The 22,625-nt window shown below is 55.4% G+C and overlaps 1 protein-coding gene across 10 annotated transcripts in view; it reads right to left on the bottom strand.

Moving 5' to 3' along the window:
- The window catches only part of Shank1 (SH3 and multiple ankyrin repeat domains 1), a 49,552-nt gene that overhangs the window by 3,341 nt on the left and 23,586 nt on the right, over positions 1-22,625 (bottom strand). For 2 of the 10 annotated variants that reach the window (XM_087593549.1, NM_031751.4), the window contains 9 exons: positions 14,481-14,563; positions 14,113-14,237; positions 13,468-13,603; positions 12,892-12,972; positions 12,314-12,337; positions 12,062-12,130; positions 11,593-11,711; positions 5,648-5,744; positions 2,037-5,124 (listed from right to left, as the gene is read on the bottom strand). In XM_087593549.1, coding sequence (XP_087449675.1) covers positions 2,037-5,124; positions 5,648-5,744; positions 11,593-11,711; positions 12,062-12,130; positions 12,314-12,337; positions 12,892-12,972; positions 13,468-13,603; positions 14,113-14,237; positions 14,481-14,563 — 3,822 coding nt within the window. Of the gene's footprint in view, positions 1-279; positions 361-730; positions 1,933-2,036; positions 5,125-5,647; positions 5,745-11,592; positions 11,712-12,061; positions 12,131-12,313; positions 12,338-12,891; positions 12,973-13,467; positions 13,604-14,112; positions 14,238-14,480; positions 14,564-19,113; positions 19,664-20,433; positions 21,005-22,625 lie in introns of those variants that run through there. The other 8 variants (XM_087593548.1, XM_087593550.1, XM_087593602.1 and 5 more) reach the window with 7 other exon arrangements.

Below are 22,625 nucleotides of genomic sequence, written 5' to 3'. Positions count from 1 at the left end.
TCAGAGGGAGAGACACAAGGGTGGGGGCAGAGAGATTGAGAAGATGGGGAGGTGGTAAGGGAGGGTCAGATGAATGTCAGGGGAGAAGTGAAGGGCCAGAAGAAGGACAGGGAGAGGGTGATAGCCAAGAGAGATGGAAGAAAAAGAACCATTAAGTGATAGCAATAACACCCGTCACCACTTGCTGCTGCTCATGTGTGTCAGGCATTGTTCTAAAGGCTTTCTGAATCACATCTCAATTTAATCCCCACAAGAGCACAGAGAGCTTAAGAAACTTGCCTAAGGACACACAGCCGGGGAGTGGCAGAGCCCAGTTAGAAGTCACCAAAGTCTGAGCTCTTAACCACTATTCTATACTGCCTTTTTTTTTGTTTTTTGGTTTTTTTTTTTTTTGTTTGTTTTTTGTTTTGGTTATGGTCAGTTATAGCAGAGTGGAAGACAGGGAGACAGAAACAAACGTAACAACAACAAAAAGAGGGTGGGTTTTCAAGGGGGAGAGAGATGGAAGGGATGGGGACAGAGAACAGAGAGAGAGAGGTGAAGAGAGGGAGATGAAAGAGAGAAGAAACAAGGGGAGAAAAAGGTTCCCCTCATCCCTTGAGCTCCCTTCAGCGTGGCCACACCACAGGGCCTTTGAACTGGCTGTTCCCCTGTTCCCTTACACAGCCAGGTGACCTTATCCGAGATAACTGTAAACAGCCAATTCTTGGGTTATTTTGTGGGGATAGCCATAATTATTGCACCTACTGTCTAGCTTGAGGTGTTGCTCAGTGGTAGTGCTCCTGCCTAGAATGCCAGAGTTAGAGGGAACTGGCAGTATGGCTCAGTGATAGGGCCTCTGGCTATAATCCCCCCAGTGAGGGCCTAGGGGTGTTGTGCAGTGGTCCAGCCCCTGCTTGGAATCTTTGAGTGAGGGTCTAGGAATGTAGCAGCTGGACCTTAATACACATGGGTTATGGTGACCATGGAGCAAGATGGGCACTGATCTGTCCTGGTCTGTCAACTACGGCCTCTCTTTATCCATAAAGGCACACTACTGTGTTCATTGAATCTATGCATCCGAGGATTAAATGCAGCACCCTTCCATCCGCCCATGAACCATATGAGTGAATTGCTTCATATCTCCAAGGCCTGCTAAATCCACAGGGAACAGAATTACAGTGCATTCTGTAGATGGAGAGGAAGAATTTCAAACTCCCCTCACCGCATCTGAGTCAAAGAAGGGACTCCTTCCACGCTGCCACTGTTAGCTTGGATCATGGCTTCACAGAGAGCACAACTAAAAAGTGTTTGGGGGAACTTCAGCATAGACCCGTATCTTCCTATCTAGTGGGTGCTAGGTCCTCCAAAGTTGCCTGTCTCCTCCATCCTGTCGGGAGCACTGGCCCAATCCCTTTCTAGTAGGCTCTGTGTCCCCTCCTCCTGTGGGGTTGGGAGTCATCTACCTGCTGCCGTAAAGCGAGCGCCACACACACCTTCAGTTACTCCAATTTTGTTGCTGTTGTTAATATTTTGTAGCTAGGTTTGGTGGTATAGGTCTGTCATTCCAGTTACTGGGGAAGTTGAGGCAGGAGGATTAGAAGTCTAAACCCAACTTGGGCTACAAGACTCAAGGCCAGCCAAAGCAACTTTGTTAGGCCCTGATACCATACATAATAAGGCTGGGGGGGGGGGCGTGTAGCTCAGTGGTTGAACCCCTGCCTACAACTTCCCAGTAAAGGGGCTGGGGTGTGACTTCTGTGGCAGATCTCTGACTAGACTTCCCCATTGAGGAGGCCGTGACAGTGGCCCAGTGGTTGAGCACTAGCCCTGAAGTCCTAGGTTTGATCTCCAGGACCATCAAAAACAAAATAAACACATGTAGCCATTCATCTTGGGCCATGGGTTATGGTGACCATGGAGCTGAAAGTGTGCTTCTTAGGGGTCCGTTTCCTGCAAGACAGCCCAGTTTGTTTTCTGTAACTCCGAGGCTCTATGGGGGACCTTGGGCTCCAGCACTTGCCACAGCCACCCACCAGACATAGGCCCCTGCTCACCTCTGCCGCTGCAGGGAGGACGTCCTCTCTGGGATGTAACTGGCTCCTCCGTGGTGGCTGTCTGTGCTGCCCCCGCTGCCTCCCCGAGCCCAAGGCAGAGCTCCTCCTGCGGTAGAGGACCCACCAAACTGCTGGAGCTTGGAGCTGAGTTCGCTGATGATGCTGGCTTTGACCGTGGCCAAGGCAGAGGCCTGAGGCTGGGACAGGGGCCCTGGCAGGGGTGGTGGTGGTGGTCCCGGACCCTCCTCCCACGGTAATAGCTTCCGAGGCAGGGATGAGGCAGCGGGCAAAGGTACAGGCGGGACTTCTGGCTCAACTGCCACGGGACCCCCTGCCACACCTGCCGTTGAGGGTCCAGGGCAAGCACTCAAGGCCAGTAGCCCATCTGTTCCAGCTCCGGTCACAGAGACAGTGGGGCTGGTGGGGGTGACAGGATCTCGGAGTCCCCCACTGGGACCAGGTCTTAAATTTCCACTAGTCCCAAGCGCCCTGCCCCGGAGCTTAGAAGGAGTCATGAGCTGGGGAGGATATGGTGGGCCAGGAGTTCCACTGCCCCCGAAGGCCTGGCCATCCAGGTAGGCAACGTAGGTGTCCAGGAGCTCCGTCCCACTGGCCACCCCGGCCCCGCCCCCAGCCACGCCCCCTGTATTGCCTCCTCCTTCGGCGGACAAGCTGCTGAGTGTGGATGCGCTGCTGATGGTCTCCAGCGGGTGATCACTGCTACTCCGACTGTCCACCTCCTCAATTCCAGAATCTGTGCCAGGTGGAGGATCAGGGCCTGGCTGCGGTGCTGGGGGAGCTGGGGCTGCCGGGGCCGGCGGGCCTGGAGCTGGAGGATCCCCAGGAGCCGCGGGAGCCCCCTGGGTCAGTGTGGCCACTTCGCTGTCGTAAGAGGTCAGGCTGGATGCTGTGGAGTCCAAGGTGGGAGGGGCTGCGGCTACAGCGGGAGGTGGGGCTGCGGGTAGAGGGGTAGCCGGGGAGGGAGGGTCAGGTAGTGGGTGAGGAGGCCCGGGTGTGAGAGGCGACTCTGGCTTTTCGAAACTATTGGAAAACTCCAGGGGTGGAGGCAGCGGCTCCGCAAACAAGAACTCGCCGTCGTCCACATCCACCGAAGGGGCTGGCGGTGGCAGGACCAGTAGCGGAAGGCCGTTCTCCTCGTTGCCTCGTGGGGAGGTGGGAGAGGTTGGCAAGACTCTGCGAGGGCTGGGAGGCGGGACCCCAGGCCCATCTTCAGTAGAGGACCCTCTCGTGCCAGCTGGGGGAGGCCGGGCTTGGCAATTCTCAAGGAATCGCACGTGCAGCGGCAGCCGCTCCGGCTCCTCCGGGGCTGCTGTGCGCCAGGCCTTGCTCACCCCAGGATGGGGAGTTGGGGGCTCCGGCCCCAGCTGCAGCAGGAGCGGCCCGACCCCGGGAGCCGTCGGGGGCAGACGGTGCAGTAGGGAGCGGCGAGCTGCAGGTGGACTGGCGGTAAGGGCCTTCTCCTGACTCCCTAGGCCTGCCCGGTACCCCAGCTCCCGGCGCGCGGGGTCCCCCCAGAGGCGCAACACTGGCTCGTGACGCGCATGTGGCGAATGGGGTGAATGGGGCGAGTGGTGGTGAAGGGTAGGCGGTGGGGCGTCGTAGCGTGGTGATGGAGGTCTCGGGGGCGGCTGAGGGGTGCCCCCACCCTCCGAGGACTCCTTCAAGGCCCGCTCCCGGGCGGCCAAGGCCAACCCCAGCGGAGAGGCGGGATCCAAGGCTTTGCCGGTCAGCGGATGCACCAGGGGCCGCGGGGGGAGGAAGCTGGTGAAGGCGCTGCTGCTCCCGCTGCCCCCGTAGGCTCGGCTGCCCGCTGCGTAGGCCCCGTAGCCCCCACTGCTGCCCCCTGACTCCAGCCGGAGGTACGGCTCTGCGGAGAACATGCCTTCGTCAATGGATTTGGAATGGCGCAGCCGGGGACCCGGGGGCCCCCCCGGGCCCAGCCCGCTGTCGCCTCCATCCTCATCTCCTGCGTCGGTGGACAGGAACAGCGTGGACCGCCGCCGGGCTTCGTTCTGCCAGCCTCCCTCCCTCCGCGCCGCGCCTACTAGGGCTGCTCCAAACTGGCTAGTGAAATCCAGGGTGGCCGGGCCGCTGGGTGACGCGGGAGTGGGCACGGGCGACGGGGATGGCGGCACAGGGGACGTGGCAGGTGCAGGGCTAGGCGAGGATCCGCCGCCGCCCGCGCCATCGGGCTGGGTGGGGGGCTCAGCCTCTGTGCTGCTTCCCTGACTGCTGCGGCCGCTGCTACTGGTAGATGGGGCTTTGATGATGATGGTCGGGATAGGGATGGAATTTTTCTCCGACGGCCCGGCCGGAGGTGGTTCAGACCGAGGCAACGCCGGGGATGTTGGAGAGGACGCGGAAGGGATGCTGCCCTTTTGGGGCTCGCCTTCCACTTTGGTCTGCTTGACCAGTGGGCCCTTGCGACCGCGGCCGGAACGTGCTGGTACATACATAGCCGCACTGGCCGCCCTCGGGGGCAGTTGGAAGTAGCGCAGGGCGGGAGCCTGAGTAGGGCCGCTGCTGCCTCCGCTGCTACTGTGGTGGGAAGGTGATGGGGCCCCCGAGGTCGGGCTGGGTCCTCCACCTCGCCAGCCTCGAAGGCTGGGCTGGGGTCCCAGGGCCAATCGAGGTGGGGGATCGTCGGGGGAACCTCCTGTCTCCATCTCCGGTGGGTGAGGAGGATGTGCATGGTGATGGTGGGGCTGGGGAGGTGGCGCGTGATGATGGTGGTGATGAGGTGGATGGTGGTGGGCAGGGGGCAGGGCTGCGCTGTGATATAGGCTCTTTTCTCGGCCCCCACCACGGGTGTCAGGAGGAGATGGCCCATCGAAAGATGAAGGGGAGGAGGCGGGAAGGGGACCCCCAGAACTGGGGTTAAAGGGCCCTCCCCGAGGCGAGGGAGTGAGGCGGCCGGAGGAGGAGGGGGCCGGAGGTGTGCTATAGGGCGGCTCTGGTGGTGATGTAGTGGGTGGTGGGGGTATGTCCTCTGAACCGGGGACTGACAGGCTACGACTGAATTTCATGGCTGGGGGTGCTAGGTAGGGTCTGTCGTCTTCCGCAGCCCCTGTTGAGACACGCAAGACCAACGGAGGAATTACGGACTGACCCAGCCCCTTCTACATATAAGCTGTGTACGGACACTGCAATCAGCAGAGGCGCGAGAAATTCAGTGGAATTTCATCCTCCGGCCAGAAGGGGGCGCCGTTTCCTAATTATTCAAAGGTCTCAGTTCATGCTTATGGTGATTTGGAGTTTAAAGCATGCTTGAGAAAAAAAAAAAGGACTATCATTTTACACAGAGACGCCCAGGAAGCAGCTAACTTCTCCCTCAACAAGTATCTGCTTCCACTTACTACCCATCTGCTACCAACAATCCTTCTTCCGGACCCTAAAGACCCAGGTTTTCTAGATTAAGGTCACAAAGCTCAGAGACCACCCACCCAGTCTCGAAGGTGAGAAGCAAAGCTGGAATTCATCCAAACCCGACCTCACCTAACCAGGGCCATATGTGGTGCTACAACACATTTCCAAACCTCAAACCTAGACAGTCCTCTCTTGTGCTCCACATTCCTTTCTGGGAGACATACCGATAGATTTCTGCCGGAGCATAAGGCCGGGTCCAGGAGGCAGGAAAGAAGGCCGGTCATAACTTGGCTGGGAGCGGTGGTGAGGATCAAAGCTCGACTTCGGGGCAGCAGTTAGAGGGAGAGAGAAAAGAGAGCAAAGAGGAATCAGTCAGAGTTTTTTACACTCTGAAAGCTACTTTCTCCTCTGAGCTCTTTCATGGCAGAAAGGAGGCGTGGAGAAGCTAGAGAGCAACTGCTGGAGGAGTTCTCTAGGGAGGCAGTAGGGAGAGAGAAAGGGAAAGCAGGCGGCTGAGCCATCCCACTAAAGCAAGCACCACCTGCACTCATGGCCTGTACCCAGGTCCCACTGACACTCTTCTGGCCTGTGGAAGCAGCCACTTCTCTGGCTTTCTGTTGCTTCCTCTCTCCTTCACTCCTTTCTGGTCTCTTTTCCAGAATTGGTGGAATCTTTCAAAAAGAAATCAGGGCTGGGGCCATTGCTCAGTCAGTAACATGCTTTGCCACACACAGAAGCCTGAGGACCCCAGTTCTGATACCCAGCAGCCACAGCCCACATCAGACTTAAAGATGTTGTGTGTGTGTGTGTGTGTGTGTATGTATGCATGTGTATATGTGTGTATGTGTGTATATGTGTGTATGTGTGTGTATGTGTATGTGTGTGTGTGTGCACGTGTGCATCTCCACTCATAGAGCCCAGAAGAGGGCACCAGAGCTACAGCTGCAGATGTAGCAGGGGTGGGGGTGGGGAGTGAGGGGCTATATGGGGGAGGGAGTGGGCTATATGGGCCTGGAATTCAAACCCCCATCCTCATGGTGACACAACAAACCCTCTTAGCAATGGAATCATCTTTCTAGCCCCAGTTTCAACTCATTAAAGAAAAAAAAAAGTCTGGTCGCCCATCTATGGTTTATCCATTCATCATTTGTATCTGCCCACCATCCCATCTGTCTGTCTGATCCTGTGTCCATCATTCCATCTACCCATCCTTCCACCCATCTGCCTGACCGTCCACCCATTATTCCATCATCCGTCATTCTATCCGTCCATCATTCTGTCCATCAATCTCCCATGCACCATTCCATCTGTCTGACCACCTATTATTGCATCCGTCCACCATTCTATCCATCATCTTCTTCCAGTCACCACTCCATCTCTCTGTCATTCCGTCTACCCATCATTTTTTTTCCTGACCTTCCATCCATCCATCATACTGGTTGTGTTGGACTCCAGAGTGATGGTGACTCCATACAGGACAGGATGTGTGGACTATTCTAGAGGGCAGAGGTAGTCTGAGGAATTCAAGGCTTTCCTGGGTCTCCAGAACCCTGTCGCTGCATTGGCCTACCTGGCTCAGAACTGCCTGACCCTGTGTCTGTCTCATTCTTTCCACTAGGCATAGGACTGTCCCACAAGACATGAATGTCCTGGCTACATGAGAGGCAGGCTATTAGTACTTTAGAGGACAGAACATGGAGTCCAGTGTCATCCTGGAAGTGGAGAAGCTGAGGCAGGAGGATTACTATGAGTTCCAGACTAGCCTGGTCTACAAGTGAGTTCAGGAAAGTGCCAGCCTCAGAAAAACAACAAAGCATGCAAGAAAACAAAAAAGTCCAACCCTACAATGACAGATACACCATGGAGGGTGCTGTCCACGGGTCCCCAAATAACTCAGGGACAGTGTAAGTGTCTGTTATCCCATTGGAGCAGCAAAGAGTATGAGAGACTCAGGGAACAGGCTCCTCACAGGGATCAAGCTGATGGGGAAGGGTCTATGGTGATGGAGGAGGGACTGTGGTAATGGAGGAGGGGCCATGGTGATAGGGGAGGAGCTGTGGTGATGGAGGGGGGGCATGGTGATGGAGGAGGGGTCATGTGATAGGGGCATATTGGGAGGGGTCAAGTCGGCAGAAGAAGGAGGTGGTAAAAGGGAGGGGCGATTGTCACAGCAGAAAGCATTGTGTGAAAGAAGTTGTGTCAGAGTGCCTGGAACTGAATGAGAAAGGCTGAGGTAATAAAACTAACAGAGAAGACTCCTGGAGAGAAGAGCATGTTTTGAGGGGAGCCAGGCCTGAGGGGAGGACACTGTTTGCAGACTAAGGGAAAACACTCTGATTTAGAAAAACTCAGATCAAAAAACTGGGTAAGGGGTTGGGGAGATGGCTCAGTGGGTAAGTTCTGCAAGTATGAGGTTCTGAATTCAAATCCCCAGAACCTACATAAAAATCCAGGCCTGTCTGCCCATGCTTGTAATACTAGCATCGGGTGCATGTGTGAGCACTAGCATTGGGTGCATGTGTGAACACTAGCATTGGGTGCATGTGTGTGAGGGGAAGAGGTGGATCCCTAGCGCTTGACAGACAGCTAATTTAGACAAAACTGTGAACTGCGCTTCAGCGAGGTTCTGTTTCACAGGGACAATATAGTGGCGGAGGAAAACGCTTGTCCTGTTCTGGTTTCAGAATGTGTTACACTTGCATGCACACAGATACATGGTGCATACACATGTCATAAAACACATATGACATACAGACTACACACACACACACACACACACACACACACACACACACCACTACTCACGTATCATACGCATATCATACACATACCATTTGTTTCTGTTTTTGAGAGACTCCAACAAATAAGGTGTCCAATCGATACCAAAGGCTGTCCCCTGGTTTTCACAGGCACATGACCACGTGTGCATGTACACTCGAATACACATGAGCACATACATGTAAGAGATGGGCTGGAGGAGAACTGAGGCTGTCAGATGGCAGTTTGGGAACCATGCAGTTCAGAAGTGGATGTGAAGGGTCAGACTCCAAGGACAGTGCTGGGCTGAGATCAGAGGGCGCTGGCACAGGTGTGCACAGAAGACTGCCAGTTTGTCGAGAGCCCTATTCGACTGGAGCTGACCTCATTTGACCCTCCTGAGTGCTGCCAACTTCAACCAATTTTCCAGAGTAGGAAACATGCTGGAATGAGGTAGCATAGATCAAAACCACGTAGGGAGAGAAGCCAGGATTTGAATACACAGCCCAGTGCAAGATGTGTATGCCTTTGATTCCTATCCCTGCCTTCCTCATTTTCTCCACTCCTTTGTCCTAGATTCTTCCTGCCTCCCTCCTCTCTTCCCTCCATTCTTCATTCCTTTCTTTCTCTTTCCCTCCCTTTTCTGCCTCCTCTTTTTCTTTTTTTCATTTAAAAAATACTAATATTCTGTACTTGTGTGTCGGGATGGCACAGCTGATAACCAGCAACTGTAGACATTTCAGACATCTAGAGAAACCAAGGATGGGCAGGAAGGGAGGGCTGGGGTCTGCAGAGCACTCCACCAGCCAGAGAAGCGGCCTCTAGATTGGGAACTCCAGGCTGGAGTGTGTGCTGCGCGTGGCTTAGTAGAGAGTCAATGCCGAGGGAATAAATGACACCTCTGTCCTCACATCACACAGTGGGAAACTTAGCCCTTTCTGCCTAGAAGCTGTATCAGCTCTGCTAGTCTCAGTGAGATGGGTGTCTGCGTCAGCCACAGAAATCGTGGAGATTTCCCGACCCCCATCTCAGCAGCGCATGTCTACAAATAGTCCCCATATGCCTTGGGCACTGTGGCTAGAGCAGGCAGGTGCCACAACTCAGTCTCCCTGCATAACGTGCTGGCCAAAAGGCACTGACATTGCTGTAGCAATAAATGTCTTATTCTTTGGTTTTCTGAGATAGGGTCTCAGTCTAGGTTGGCCCTTGAAACTCGTGGAAATCCTCCTGCTTCACTCTCTATGTGCTTGGATTATAGGTGTGAGCCACTACTTCTGACTTCGAAATTCACTTAATAATTATTTTGAATGTTGGGGGTGTAGCCCTTACATCATTTACTTAACATCCACCAGTGAGGGGCCGGGGGCGTGGCTCAGTGGCAGAGCCCCTGCCTAGAATGCTTCAGTGAGGGGCTGTGTGTGTGTGTGTGTGTGCGTGTGTGCATGTGTGTGTGCGTGTGTGCATGTGTGTGCGTGTGTGCATGTGTGTGTGCGTGTGTGCATGTGTGTGTGCGTGTGTGCATGTGTGTGTGTGCGTGTGTGCATGTGTGTGTGTGCGTGTGTGCATGTGTGTGTGCATGTGCGTGTGTGTGTGTGTGCGCGCGCACACGCGCGTGGCTTAGTAGAAAGTCAATGCCTAGAATCCTCCAGATGTGTGGTTGAGTGATACAACTTCTGGCTTGGCCAGTGGTTCTCAATCTTTTTGATTCCATTCCTCACGTTGCAGTGACCCCCACACACCTATAAAATTATTTTTGTTGCTACTTCTTAGCTATAATTTTGTTACTGTTGTGAATTGCTATGGAAATATCATGGGACCCTTGTGAGAAGGGCTATGACCAAAATGTTGAGAACTGCTTAGAATCTCCTCAGTGGGGAGCAGGGATAGAGCCCCTGTCTAGAATCCCCCAGAGAGGGCCTGAGTTGTGTCACAGTGGTAAAATGCATGAGACCCTATATTTTGTGTGTTTCAGTGTGACTGGCTCTTGTCCACAACACAGCATTGCTCCTGCCCTTAATCTATGAGAGGAGGCTGAGATTCAGTAAGTTTTGAGAAACGTAGTTATCATAGTTAAGTATCTTATAGATAGATCTGAGAAAGCCCAAATTAATTTGTCAAACAGTTTCTGGGCTCCCCAGAAGCCAAGGTCTGACCCTGAGAGTAAATGCCCCTTGGCCACAAGGCTATAGTTGTGGCCTGAGGACAGAGCCTTAGCAGTCAGAGGGCAGCGGCTAAGGGAGATGCCAGGCAGGTGGGTCACCTCCAGAGGTGACAGCTGGTGGGCACACACAGTTCTGGTGTGGATGTGTTGGTATCAAGGACCAAACTCATATAAGACAGGAATGAGCTAATCTGTGTGGAACACAGTGTCAGAGAGATGTTGAATACTTGATACAGATTTCCCTATGGGAAAGGGCAGGTGGAAAGGACACACAGGCTATTGTTCAGTGTGTGTGTGTGTGTGTGTGTGTGTGTGTGTGTGTGTAGGTCAGAGGTCAGCATTACATGTCTTTTCCAATCACTTTCAACTGTATTTAAAGAAAAATTATGTGTATATCTGTGTATGGGGCTGTGCATGTGGACTTTGCTTTGCCCCCAGAGGGGAGAAAAGGAGATTCTTTGGAACTAGATTTATAGACAGTTGTCAGCAGCCCGATGTGGGTTCTGGGAACTGAAATCCAATCTTCTCCAAGAGCAGTACACGCTCTTAACCATTGAGCTGTGTCTCTGATCCAAGCATCAAGGTTTTAATAGCATCTAAGGTTTGTTGAGCATCTAGGATCATGCTGGGTGTGAATAACTCTGACAGCATTGTATTTCATGTGGAGGCAAGGTCTCCTTATGCAGCTTAGTCTGATCTCAAGTTCACGGCACCTTTCCTAGCTCAGCCTCCCAGGGTCTGGGATGAGAGTCACAAACCTTCATGACACATGTCTACAGCATCGTTTTGTCTTATGTGAGATCCTTAAGGTGGGAAGGAAAGAGGGGAAATGAGACTTAGCATGAGAAGCAAAGGTGTCAAGAATGGAGGGAGAGCCAGTGGTGGGGGCACACACCAATAATCCTAGCACTCTGGAGGCAGAGGCAGGCAGATCTGAGTTCAAGGCCAGCCTGGTCTATAGAGTGAGTTCCAGGACAGTCAGGAATACACAGAGAAACTCTGTCTTAAACAGAATGGAGGGATAAGATGAGGAAGGGGGGAGAGAGAGATAGAGATAGATAGAGAGAGGGGGGGAAGGGAGAGAGAGGGGGAGAGAGAGAGAGAGAGAGAGAGAGAGAGAGAGAGAGAGAGAGAGAGAGATCTTAGAATGGGGAGGAAGGAAGACTAGAGCTTAGAGATATAGAAGACATTTGGGGATCTTCCCATCAGCGCACAATCCCCTCAGTTTCCTTCCCACCCCTGGTCACCTACCTCAGTGGCAAAGAATCCTTTGGGTCGGTGCTTGCCCAGGGATGCCAGGCCACCAGGCCCAGGACTCTCACTTGCGCTGATGGTCTGCTGAGCAGCGGCCAAGATCTCATCCAGTTTGTCTGTGGGGAAGTGAGGATGGTCAGAGATGGTGAAAGTGAAAGTCTGCCTCACCGGAGACCTGGCTGCCTTGGGGTAAGATGCAGCATTCATGTGGTCCTATCTCTGTCTCTGTGTGGAGACAGAAGCCCGGCAGGCAGGGCCCAGGAATGACAAAGCACAGGAGAGTAGGTGGCACAGTGATGGTATGAAGTGCCCGGGGGTTCCGGGGCCCTGAGTGCTGAGCTCACGGGTCATTGAAGGGCACACGGGGGTGGGGGGAGGAGGAGGAGGGCAGAAATGCATGCAGCAGCCCCAGAGGCTCTAGATGGGGGGATTGGGGCATCAGGGAGCCATGCCGTTGGCTTCTTACTGAGTGCCATCTGATACACAGTCCTCTTTTTCTCCATGCTGGGCACTGCCGCGGGCTGTTGCTCGTATTCTGTGGGCAAAGGGGAGGGATGAAGCTCAAGGGTACCCCTGCAGAGGGCATGGCCAGCAGGTGTGGGCCAGCAGGTGTGGCCAGCGCGAGGTGGGGGCAGTGAGGGGCCGGGTCGAGGGAAGGGTAAATCCGCCGCTGGGGTTGGGAGACTGGGACCCTCCCGCCAGACCTGAACCCACTCACCAATTTTCTTCTTCCAGGGGGAGACTAGCCCGGGGGTAGACAGCAGAGGAGCCAAGAGTTAGGACATCAGGGGGACGTGAGGGATCCCCTCTTTGGAATACCCACCTCCCTAGGGACCCAGGGTGTGGAATAGTCAGTCACCTGCCCAACTGACCCCAGGTCAGGGGAAAATGAGACCCGCCCCAGGTCATGAGAATCTGCCTGCAAGGAGCAGCTAACCTTCCTCTGTTGGTTGAGGGGGGCCAGTAGAAGGAGAGGGAGGGGCCAGTAGAAAGAGGGGAGGGGCCAGTAGAAGGAGGGGAGGGGACAAAAGGAGAGAGGCCCCTGGTAGAAGGACACATACAGACCCCCAGAGACCCAGGACAGAGAAACAGAGATACAAGAGGGCAGAGAGGAGACTCTCAAAATCTTTCCAGTGACACACAGGCAGGCCACGGACTCTGGCCCAAGGACATGGGGGAGGGGCGGGACAGGAGGAGACAAGGACCCCTCGTGACTAACAACACTGACAAAGTCAAGGGTGGTCCAGCCCCTTGCCCCTGGCCGCCCCTGGCCCTCGGCCGGCCCCACAGGCTCACCCATTTCCTCCAGCTCTGAGGTCATAGACTTGGAACGCAGGGAGATGGCTGGGGGCGGGAGCCGCTTAGCCTGCTGGGATGCTGGAAAGGTGGGGTGGGTGGGAGGTGTCAGTGTTGCAGGGAGGAGACCCCTCGACACCCACTCCTTTCACTATGCTTCCAGAACTCTGAGAACAGCACCCCAGCATGCTGAGCCCTCTCTGCCTCAGTTTCTCCCCCAGAAAGGTTCTGAACAGGCAGGCCTTGAGGGGAAAGGGGGGCCTTGTGAGAGTTTGGGGGAGTAGCCCTAAGAGTCTTAATTTGGTGGCATTGGGATACCCAGGCCTGGCTCCACAGATGGCTGGAGACGCTCCTTTATTTTAAGGCCAAGTCTCCTGTAGCCTAGGCTAGCTCAAACTTACTAAGTAGCTCAGGATGACCTTGAGCTTCTGATCCTCCTGCCTCTACCCAGATGGTAAGATTGCAGGTGTGCACCAAGATGCCCTTTTCTGCAGTTCTGGGGATGGAACCCAGGCTCTGTGTGTGCTAGGCCAGTGCTCTACTGACTGAACTAAGGTCATAGCTGTGATGAAGTACCTTTCTTGTGGACAGCCTCGTCCATGTCTGGGTGTCTGGTCACCATCACCACCTTGACCATCAGTGTGTTGCCTCCCTGTCGGATCATGTTGACCACCTGGCGGTGGCCAACCTTCACTACATTCTGTCCATTCACCTGTGTCGTGAAGGAAGGATAGAATCCTTTTAGCTCTAGAGTCCCCGACAGTGACCTTCTACCCCACCCTCCCCCCTCCCTCTCCCCTCCATCCATTCGTGGTTCTCTGTAATCCCCACATCCCAAGACTGGGCTAGCCTGTGCACGCCCAGTCACCTCCACACCCTTCATGTCCTTGTATTGCATATGTAGGGGAGACAATTCTGCTATGCTTTTTAAAATGTTTATCTCTAGGTGCAGTTACACTGTGTAGCTCAGGCTGGCCTGAACTCACTAGGTCGCCCTAGCTGGTCTTGAACTAGTGGTGGCAGCAGTGGTCCTGGAATGACAGGTGTGGGCCACCGCTCCTAGCATGAGCACCTTTCATGGGTCTAGGGAGAGTTGCTGGACAGGTGTGGGTGATTCCACAGACTGAATGGGGTGAATGGGTGCCCAGAAGTGGCACACAGCTTGTGGACATAGGGGGTTATCACCAGGGGCCCCAGGAGGATAGTGTGGCCAGGGCTCACCTCGATGAGGAAGTCTCCCATCCGTAGTCCAGCCCGCCATGCCACGCCACCCTCGTCCACAGACTCGAGGTACTGCAGCGCCGGGAAGGCCGGGGTGGGGGTGAATTCCTCGATGGGGGTCTGCGCTGCAGACGGGGAGGAGCCGGCGGGGTCGGAGGGGAGGGGGTGGAGAGGCCGAGCAGGGGATGGGGCTCAGACCCAAGTCACAGAGGACTCACTGGAGCTGAGTGAGGGACCAGCACCCCAGGGTGGGGTAATGGGTGGGCTTAAGGGTGTGTGTGGGGTCCCTTCTCTTTTTCCATCCTCCCTATCCAGGCCCTGCTTCTTGGATCAGAGGCTCTCCCATCCCCTCCCTGGCCAGCACTCACCCTTGGCCCCCCGGAGCACGAACCCGAACCCCTCACTGTCCTTCTTCTGCAGTAAGACTGTCTTCTCCTTGATGATGTAATCACTGGCAGGAGGCAGGAGGGGGTGGGGGTGGAGAAGGGCTCATGAGGCACAGAGTTGGTGCTCCACCCCATCAGGAGCACCCCAGCCCCTGCTTAGAGACCATTCACTGCAGTTCCTCACCCCATCCAGTCTGTACTTATGCTCAAGACACCCCCTCAAAGCCTGGGGTGCTCTTGTTTCCACCCACTCTTTCCTCATTCATCCTTCCGTGAATCCATCCACCCATCCATTCAGCAGAGCTGTTACCGAGCCCACGGTGCACCAGGCATCCAGTGGGGTGGGCAGAAGAGGCTCTGAATTACCACAGCCCTGCTTGAGTCCTGGCTGGCAGTTTCTTGCCTGTGACCTTGAACCTATGACTTTAACCTTTTGTGCTTTGGCGTCCAAGCCTGTCATGGGGCAACCCCCTGCCTGTAGAGGAGGTCAGAACACTGCACACTACAATGCCTGTGTGTGGCATTGTACACGCAGGGCTTAGCAGCACAAAGCCCACCCCATGTCCCTAGGCCAAGGCGTTAAGTCAAGAGAGCAAACATACTACCCATCTCTTTCCTTTTCTACAGGAATACTCCAGAGGACCAAAGCCAACCAAAAGAATGTTTATACTACCCTGTCCAGGACGATGGCTGCTAGTTGTACATGACTATTTTTATCAACATTAATCAAGATTAAATTTAAAGTGTCAGTCCCCTTGGGTAAGATGGCCACACGATGTTCCTAACAATGGTGGTGACACAGAACATTCCTGTCACTTATAGAAAGTTCCGGTGGACTGTGCTGACGGTGGAGTCCCTTGATAAGTCACACATGCTGTCACACACCAATGACCAGCCCTGATGATGTGGGCCTGTCATCCCGGCTACTGGAGGGGGTTGCTGAGGGCGTTTGATCAAAAGTTCAAGAATGGCCTGAGCAACTTAGGGAGGTTCTATCTCAAAATAATGTGAAGAGAGAGCGAGGGATAGCTCAGCAGTAAAACTCTTGTCCAGAGACCCAGTGAGGGGTTGGGGGTTCAACTCAGTGCTAGAGCATCTGCCTGGAGCCCCCAAGAGAGGGGCTGGGTTGTGGATCCATGGTAGCACACCTGCCTAGCCAGCACTAAGGCCCTAGGCTCTATCTCTAGCACTGGGAAAAATAAGCACCAATCCCCCCCCCCCCCCGAATATGGCGTCAGTTCTAAAGTCATATATCTCACCAGCACATCTCAGTAGGACACAAACACAGAGGAAACTGATAAAACTCCAATCCTAGCACCCATTTCCGTGCTGTCTCAGGCTGGTTATAGCACAGCCTCAGCTCCTGGATCACCATTCTACCCCCTCAGCAAGCCACAGCCATTCCATGGTCCCTCCCAATATGGACAGGAATGCCTAAACTGCTCTGCCTCAAGCCAGTTCCTTCAGAATACCCCAGAACACTCAGTGTCACCAGGACCAAATTCACTGCAGCACCAGTCTCTGATAGCATCTAGAACCCAGGGCCAGTGCCATGCACTCTCTGTGTTGCAGCAATATTCAGACACTCCTCCCCCTACCAAATCCCAGTTAGATTGTATGGCTCCAAGCTACTCCAATAATATCCACACACTCCCCCAATTACCCACCCCCACGCTTTCAGCTAACAGCCCTCCACAAGTACTCCAGGATATTTCAGTGACACCTCCACACATCCCAATGTGCCCTGATCCTGACTTCCCTTCACTTTGATATTAGTGTATTCCCATCACACGCCCTCTGAGTACCTCCCAGCGCACGGGGATAACACCTAATTGTGTGCCTACTGTATTCTGGTGCTGCCTCCCCTCCATCAGTGTCTCTGTAAGCTCCTATGACCCACACAGTTTCCATGGCAAAAACCTATGCACCCTGTGTACAGCAGCGAGTGTTCCGCACAAGCCCAGGTGCTGCCTCCCTCCCTCCTCGTTGTACTCAATGAGTACCACATCATGCATGTACACAGAGGAATGCTCCAGCCTCTGCACTTATCCAGAGACCAATAATCCTGTCCACAGGTTTCCCCCTCCTATCCCACAGCCCTCCCCAGTTGCCCCCAGCAGTCTTTGCAGCTGAATGGAGCACATGTTGGGAAAAGACTGAAGGGCTGAAGAAATGAAGGGTGAGGGTAGATGGAAGGGGTGGGTCTAAGGAGGCTGGGGGGGAAGAATGAGGTGGAAGGTGAATGGACAGCCTGGGAGACTGGTAGGAGGTCAAGGCAGTTTGGCACTGACTGTGAATTCTGGGGTAGCCTCATCCTGACCACACTGTGACAAACTCTTATAAGCCTTTTGTCCTCACTACTCTGACACATTCTCCACATTCCCAAGAACCTTCCCAGGAGGCCACAGTGCCCTTCAGGCTCCCCCTTTGTACCCCACCAAGGCAAAGTCACTTTTAGTCATTTATGCCTGCCTACCACCCTTACCTTCCCCGTGTTCTGAAATCAATCTCTTCCTCCCTCCCTCTCCTTCTCTCCCTCCCTCCCTCCCTTCCCCCCCTCCAGCCCAGGCTGGTCTACTCATTACAATTCTCTTGATTCAGCCTCCCCAGTGTTGGGGTGATGGATGTGAGCCATCATCAAACCCTGCAATCTCTTCCAGCCCCAGCTCTACACACGAGCCTTCTCCCAAGTATCTTGCCCTCAGCTACAAGCAAGTCTCTTGTTCGGATGCTGAAGCCAAGTGCTTGCTTCTGGCATTGAAAACCCTTTGCAACACTCACTGGGTTATCTCCTTCCTCAGAGCCAGTCCAAGAAGAAGGCATAAATACCACTCATTCCCATTTTACAGGTAAGTAAGTCAGGCACAGAAAGATTAAGAAACTTCCCAGCGACACGGTATCATTTCGTGTTTGTTTTCCAGATAGGGTTCCCTGTGCAGCTCTGGCTGTCCTGGAACTCACCGTGTAGACAAGATTGGCCTCGAGCTCACAAAGATCTATCTGCCTTCCTCTGCCTCCCTATCTGTCAGTCTCCTGAATGCTGGAGTTCAAGGTGTGCACTGTTATGCTCGGCTGATAAGTAACATTCTTCAACACCCAAGAAAATATCTGGGTAACTAAAGGTACAACTCCTTCCACATCACAACACCCAAGTACCTCAGACACATGGTTTACCGCAGAGTTCAGCAGAGACCCCTGTGCCGGCTAGTCTTACATCAACTTGACAATAAGAGTTCTGTGGAAGGAGGGAGCCTGGCATCTCATAACTACCCATTGATGGGGAGGGCCCAGCCTATGACGGGGGACATCCCTGAGCTGAAGGTCCTGGATTCTATAAGAAAGAAGGACGAACAAGGTACATGAAGCAAGTCAGTAAGCAGCACCCCTCCATGGCCTCTGCATCAGCTCCTGCCTCCAGGATTCTTCTCTGCTTGAGTTCCTGTCCTGACTTCCTACAATGATGAACAGTGCTGGGGAAGTGTTAAGCTGAATAAACCCTTTTCTCCCCGACTTGCTTCTTGATCATGGTGTTTTGTTACAGCAATAGAAACCCTAGCTAAGACAACCCCTAACTGTCCCTCTAGCCTCTGGAGTTTACTGCCAGTCACACAAGGAACCCATCAAGATCCATGCAATGCCAACTACTCTTTGGGTCATTTAATACTTAAGTCCTTACAACACTCCTGGAAGGGACTGTGAGTGTTCCCATCTTTAATGCTAGGTTAACTGAGGCACAGAGCAAGGGCCTGTTCAAGATCTTATACCAGCTAGAATTGTCAAGACCAGAAGCTGATTGCTCCCTCCCCCAAATCACAGACCCCAGTAGCACCCCCCTTACCACAGGGCCCTCTCATATGGACCCCAGAATGCTGCAGAAGTATCTATTTCCATAACTCATATTGTGTATGCCCCTGCCAGATGTGGTACTCCCATCCCCAAATGTCCTACTTGCTCTCCTGTCTCTCGGCTTCCTGCCGATGCCTCAGTCCTTCCTCCCTGTGAGCCTCCTTCCTGTTTTATGTCTCACTGCACACCTTCCTTTTATTCCCATTTCTCCCAAAACTATCCCGTCAGTCAGCCAGTCTGAGGATGCCCTTAGGATATACCAGGAGACCACCTGGGCACTCAGTCATCCCTTCTTTTAAGTGACCTCTTCATATGTCTGCCACCTCCTCACCCCTGCCTGCCTTCTCTCCAAAATCCCTGGCCCTCATTCTCTTGTCTCCTGTACAGAGAAGCTCATAGTGTCCCCCAATAACACCCACGCTCCTTTCACACCGCCTGCCCACTACGGAAAGCTCTTTCTCCTTTGGGGATGAGAAGCTTGCCCTGCAGACCATGCTCGTTTTCCTAGCAGCCTCTTCCGCTCACATTCCTTGCATACACCAGGCTGAGGTGCCGGCTGGGTCCCCGCCCCCCAATCCTCTTCCTACTGCCTGTCTTCCATTCTCACCCCAGCACCTTTCTTGGCACCCAGAACCCGCAAACGCCATTACCCAACCCCTCTCCAGCACCCACGCGTCCCATTTCCCCTCTATCCAGCAACCCCCTTTGCACCACCACCCCCGCTCCCTCTGAGTCCACTCACAGCACCACCGTTCGCGGTGCGGACTACCTGCCCATGAGGAGCTGGCACCATGTCCTTCCCCAGGCCATCCCGCCGTGTCCCAGAGAAGGTCTCCAGGGCTTGCTGGTTCCCTCATGGAGACTGCGGCGCGACCGCTCCCCACCCCCACCCCAGGTCCCTCTTGCCCACTCAGGATGCCACAGCCTGGAGCCGGCTGCCATCCACAGTGCATTCTCCAGTCCTCGTTCCCTCCCTGTGTTCCCATCTCGGCGGGCCTCTCCGCGGCCTGCACAGGGCCCCCGCATGCAAGAAAGCCAGCCCCTGTCCCCATGCTGAGAACAGCACACAGGCAGGTGCCAGAGCCCCATGCAGAAGCTTGGCGAGGTTCAGCCCACGTGCCCCCATCCCCGCAGAGGGCAGAACCTCGGGGTCCAGGGTCGATCCTCCCCATGCACAGACTCCTGGGGAGGGCACGGAGCAGGGCACGCAGGGACAGAAACACAGAGCAAACTGGGGGGAGGGGGGAGGGGAGGGGAAGAGGGGGCAGGCCAGGCCTAGGAGGCTGGGTCTTGGGAAACACAGCCGCAGTCTCTGGGACAGATGCACTCTATCACACACGTGTGCGCGCACGCACACAGACACACACAGGCGCACATACACGCACAGTCCCCAGACAGCCTCGCTATGGCTCCAAATCACACAGAGACAGACACCCCCACGCAGGGACACACAGATGGACATAGGTGGGGGGTGGGCTGGGAGCCCACAGCCTCCCCATTTCTGTCTGTCTCTCACACCCGCAGGCGGTCATACGCACACACATCATTGACACACGCACAGCCGCACAGTGACACGCAGCGGAAAAAGAGGAGGGGAGGGAAGGCCGGGGGCGGGATGCCTGTGTGATGGAGGTGTGTGTGTGGGGGGACAGACTGTGAATGGGAGACAGGGGTATGAATGGGGGGACTTGCTGACTCTAGGAAGAGGGGCGGGGATGCGAAGGATTGGAGGGATAGGGGGCCTGGGGTATCTGTTTGGGGGCCCTGGGGAAGTACTCCTTAGGGTAGGGGAGTTAGGGGTGCCAGAAAGGGCAAGAGTGGGTTGCAGAGTATAGCTGTAGTGGGGTCCTTTCGTAGGGTTTCGAGGGGAGGCAAAAGTCTTGGTGAATAGCAGAGGAGGCCCTGGAGCAGGGTCTGAAGCACAGGAAGGAGGGAGGTGGAAGAGAACCGGGTTGCTGAGATGCTGAGAGAGGGTCTGGAAGAGCTCAGGCCTAGGGAAGGGAGGCTACGAGGAGGACACCGGACAGGTCTGGGGAGCCCTAAACGCACGGAGGGTCGTGCGGGGGACGAGCGGGCGGTGCGCCGTTACCTGTAAATGTACCAGACGCTGCGCCTCCGGGGCCCCAGCGCGGGCCAGCTGGAGGATAGCGCAGGGGGCGGTTGGGGCAGGGCGCCCCCGCCGGGGCCACCCCCGACCGCAGACAAAGCCATCGCCACCGCGGCCCCGGCCCCGGCCCGGGTCCCGATCCGGGCCGCCCCCGCCACCACCGCGGCCGCCGTCGCCGCCGCCGCCGCGTCCCCGCTCGGCTGAACCCCCGTGTCCGGGCCCCCAGGCCCCGCCTCATGCTGACCCGCGCCGGGAGGGGGGAGGGGCCGGGGGAGGGGGCGCGCACCCCCCCTCGGGAGGGCGGGCAGCCCCGGGGGGCTCACATGCCGCGGGGGGCGCGCGGGGGACAGCGCATGGCTGAGGCTCCAGCACCGCGGACAGCTCCAGAGGCGGCAGCGGCCCCGCGTTAACCCCTTGGCGTCCTGCGCCGGGCAGCCGGACGGAGGGGGGACGGGCGGGGGAGGGTAACGCGGGGGCCCCTTTGGCGGGAGGAGGGGGAGGGGCAAGGCTTGGGGAGGGGGAGGGAGTCACTTCCGGTCTGTCCCCCCCAATCCATACTCCCCCCTTTCCAGAGTCCTCTCCGCGCAGGTGCAGAGAGAGAGAGAGAGAGAGAGAGAGAGAGAGAGAGAGAGAGAGAGAGAGAGAGCGAGAGAGAGAGAGCCAGAGAGAGAGAGAGCCAGAGAGCGGGAGCGCGGGGAGAAGGACGCAGCGCCACACATCACATAAGATGGCACGCCATCGCGTGCGGGGACGCGCAGACAGACAGAACCACACTTTCAGGACAAGGGACACCCAAGGGTGAGAGAGGTAGACCCCTCCCCAAGAGATGGCAAATAGTCCACCCTCAGTGCAGACAGACACACAGCTCATCCCCAAAATAGTAGGGAAAGGCAGGGTGAAGGGGTGGGGTGGGGGGAACCAAGACATTCAACTGGGACCAAGAACACTGAAACAGAGTAGTGAGGGGACACATATACCACAACTCATTAGAGAGCAGTGGACCCCCACTGCACCCCCAAGGCAGAAGGAGTGCAGTGGCACATGGTGGCACACACTCTGGTGTAGGAACAGAGGCAAACAGGGCTCAGCTCCAGCTGAGATGCTAAGGACCAACAATAAGATGCAAGGTGTGAGCAGGCCAGCTAAGTCACTGCAGAGGGCCAGGTAGAGCGGAGGGAATAAGGTATGACTGAATGGGCTTGGGCATACCTCAGCCCTAGGAGAGTGGGGGTGGGGGGCGGAGAACAGAAATAGCAAGACAGGATAAGGAAAGGTGGATGGAGTCTGGGGTTGAAGAGACCTCTCCCCACTCAGTCTTTGGAGAGAATGATACCTCCCCAAGACCAGGCAGGCCCAGGTGAGCACCCCCAGAGAGAGGCTGACTTGGGGTAGAGGGAGTCTCCATACTCACCAGGGCCCAGAGCCAGAGACGTACCCCGTGAACAGGCACACGATGATTAGCCTCAGACCCTGGGGCACAGGGTGGCTGGCACCCAAGCCCCACCCTGTCAACAACCACCCATTCCTTTCTCCTCCCCCAACCCAGACCTTTCCCCCACTGGCCAGAACACAGACACAGGTTTGGATACATTTAATGGAGGGATACTGTGAACAGGGAGACCCTTCCCTGGATTGGGGTGGGATGGGGTGGCAGAGGAGGGTGTCATCTGTTAGACCTTGGATTATGATATTCCTTCCCAGAGCACAGCTCTGTGGCCCTGGATTCATCCCCTCCTCTGCCCTTCCCTCCCTCAGCACTCCAGGTTCTGAATTCCAGACCAATCATAGAAGAGAAGACATACGCACACTGGGGCCACCAAAGAACACACAGTGACACGGGGCGTGTAGAGAGATCTGTCACCTGTGCACGTGTGAGCAGACACATGGGCCTCTCTGGCAGTGCTTGCCCACAGTCAGAGAAGCGCACGTGTTGCAAAGCCAGCCACGCAGTCAACACCGACACAAATGCACCCATATGCACTGAGGGCTGCAGCACACAGCTTTCCTTAGGGTTATTTACGGTGATCCAACTGAGGGCCTTCTGCCCATACATGCACGTGGATGCGTCATGCACACTGGTATAGACACGTCCACACGCTGGGACTCCTCAACTCTGGTCATGCACACATACACCTTCTCATCCCCCATAGACAAGCATCCCATCCTGGCCCAAT

Source organism: Rattus norvegicus, chromosome 1 (assembly GCF_021556685.1).
Source record: "Rattus norvegicus strain SHRSP/BbbUtx chromosome 1, alternate assembly SHRSP_T2T, whole genome shotgun sequence".
Classification (NCBI taxonomy): Eukaryota; Metazoa; Chordata; class Mammalia; order Rodentia; family Muridae; genus Rattus; species Rattus norvegicus.
The sequence above is the reverse complement of the archived record's forward strand: the minus strand, read 5'-3'. Positions and strand labels throughout refer to the sequence as shown.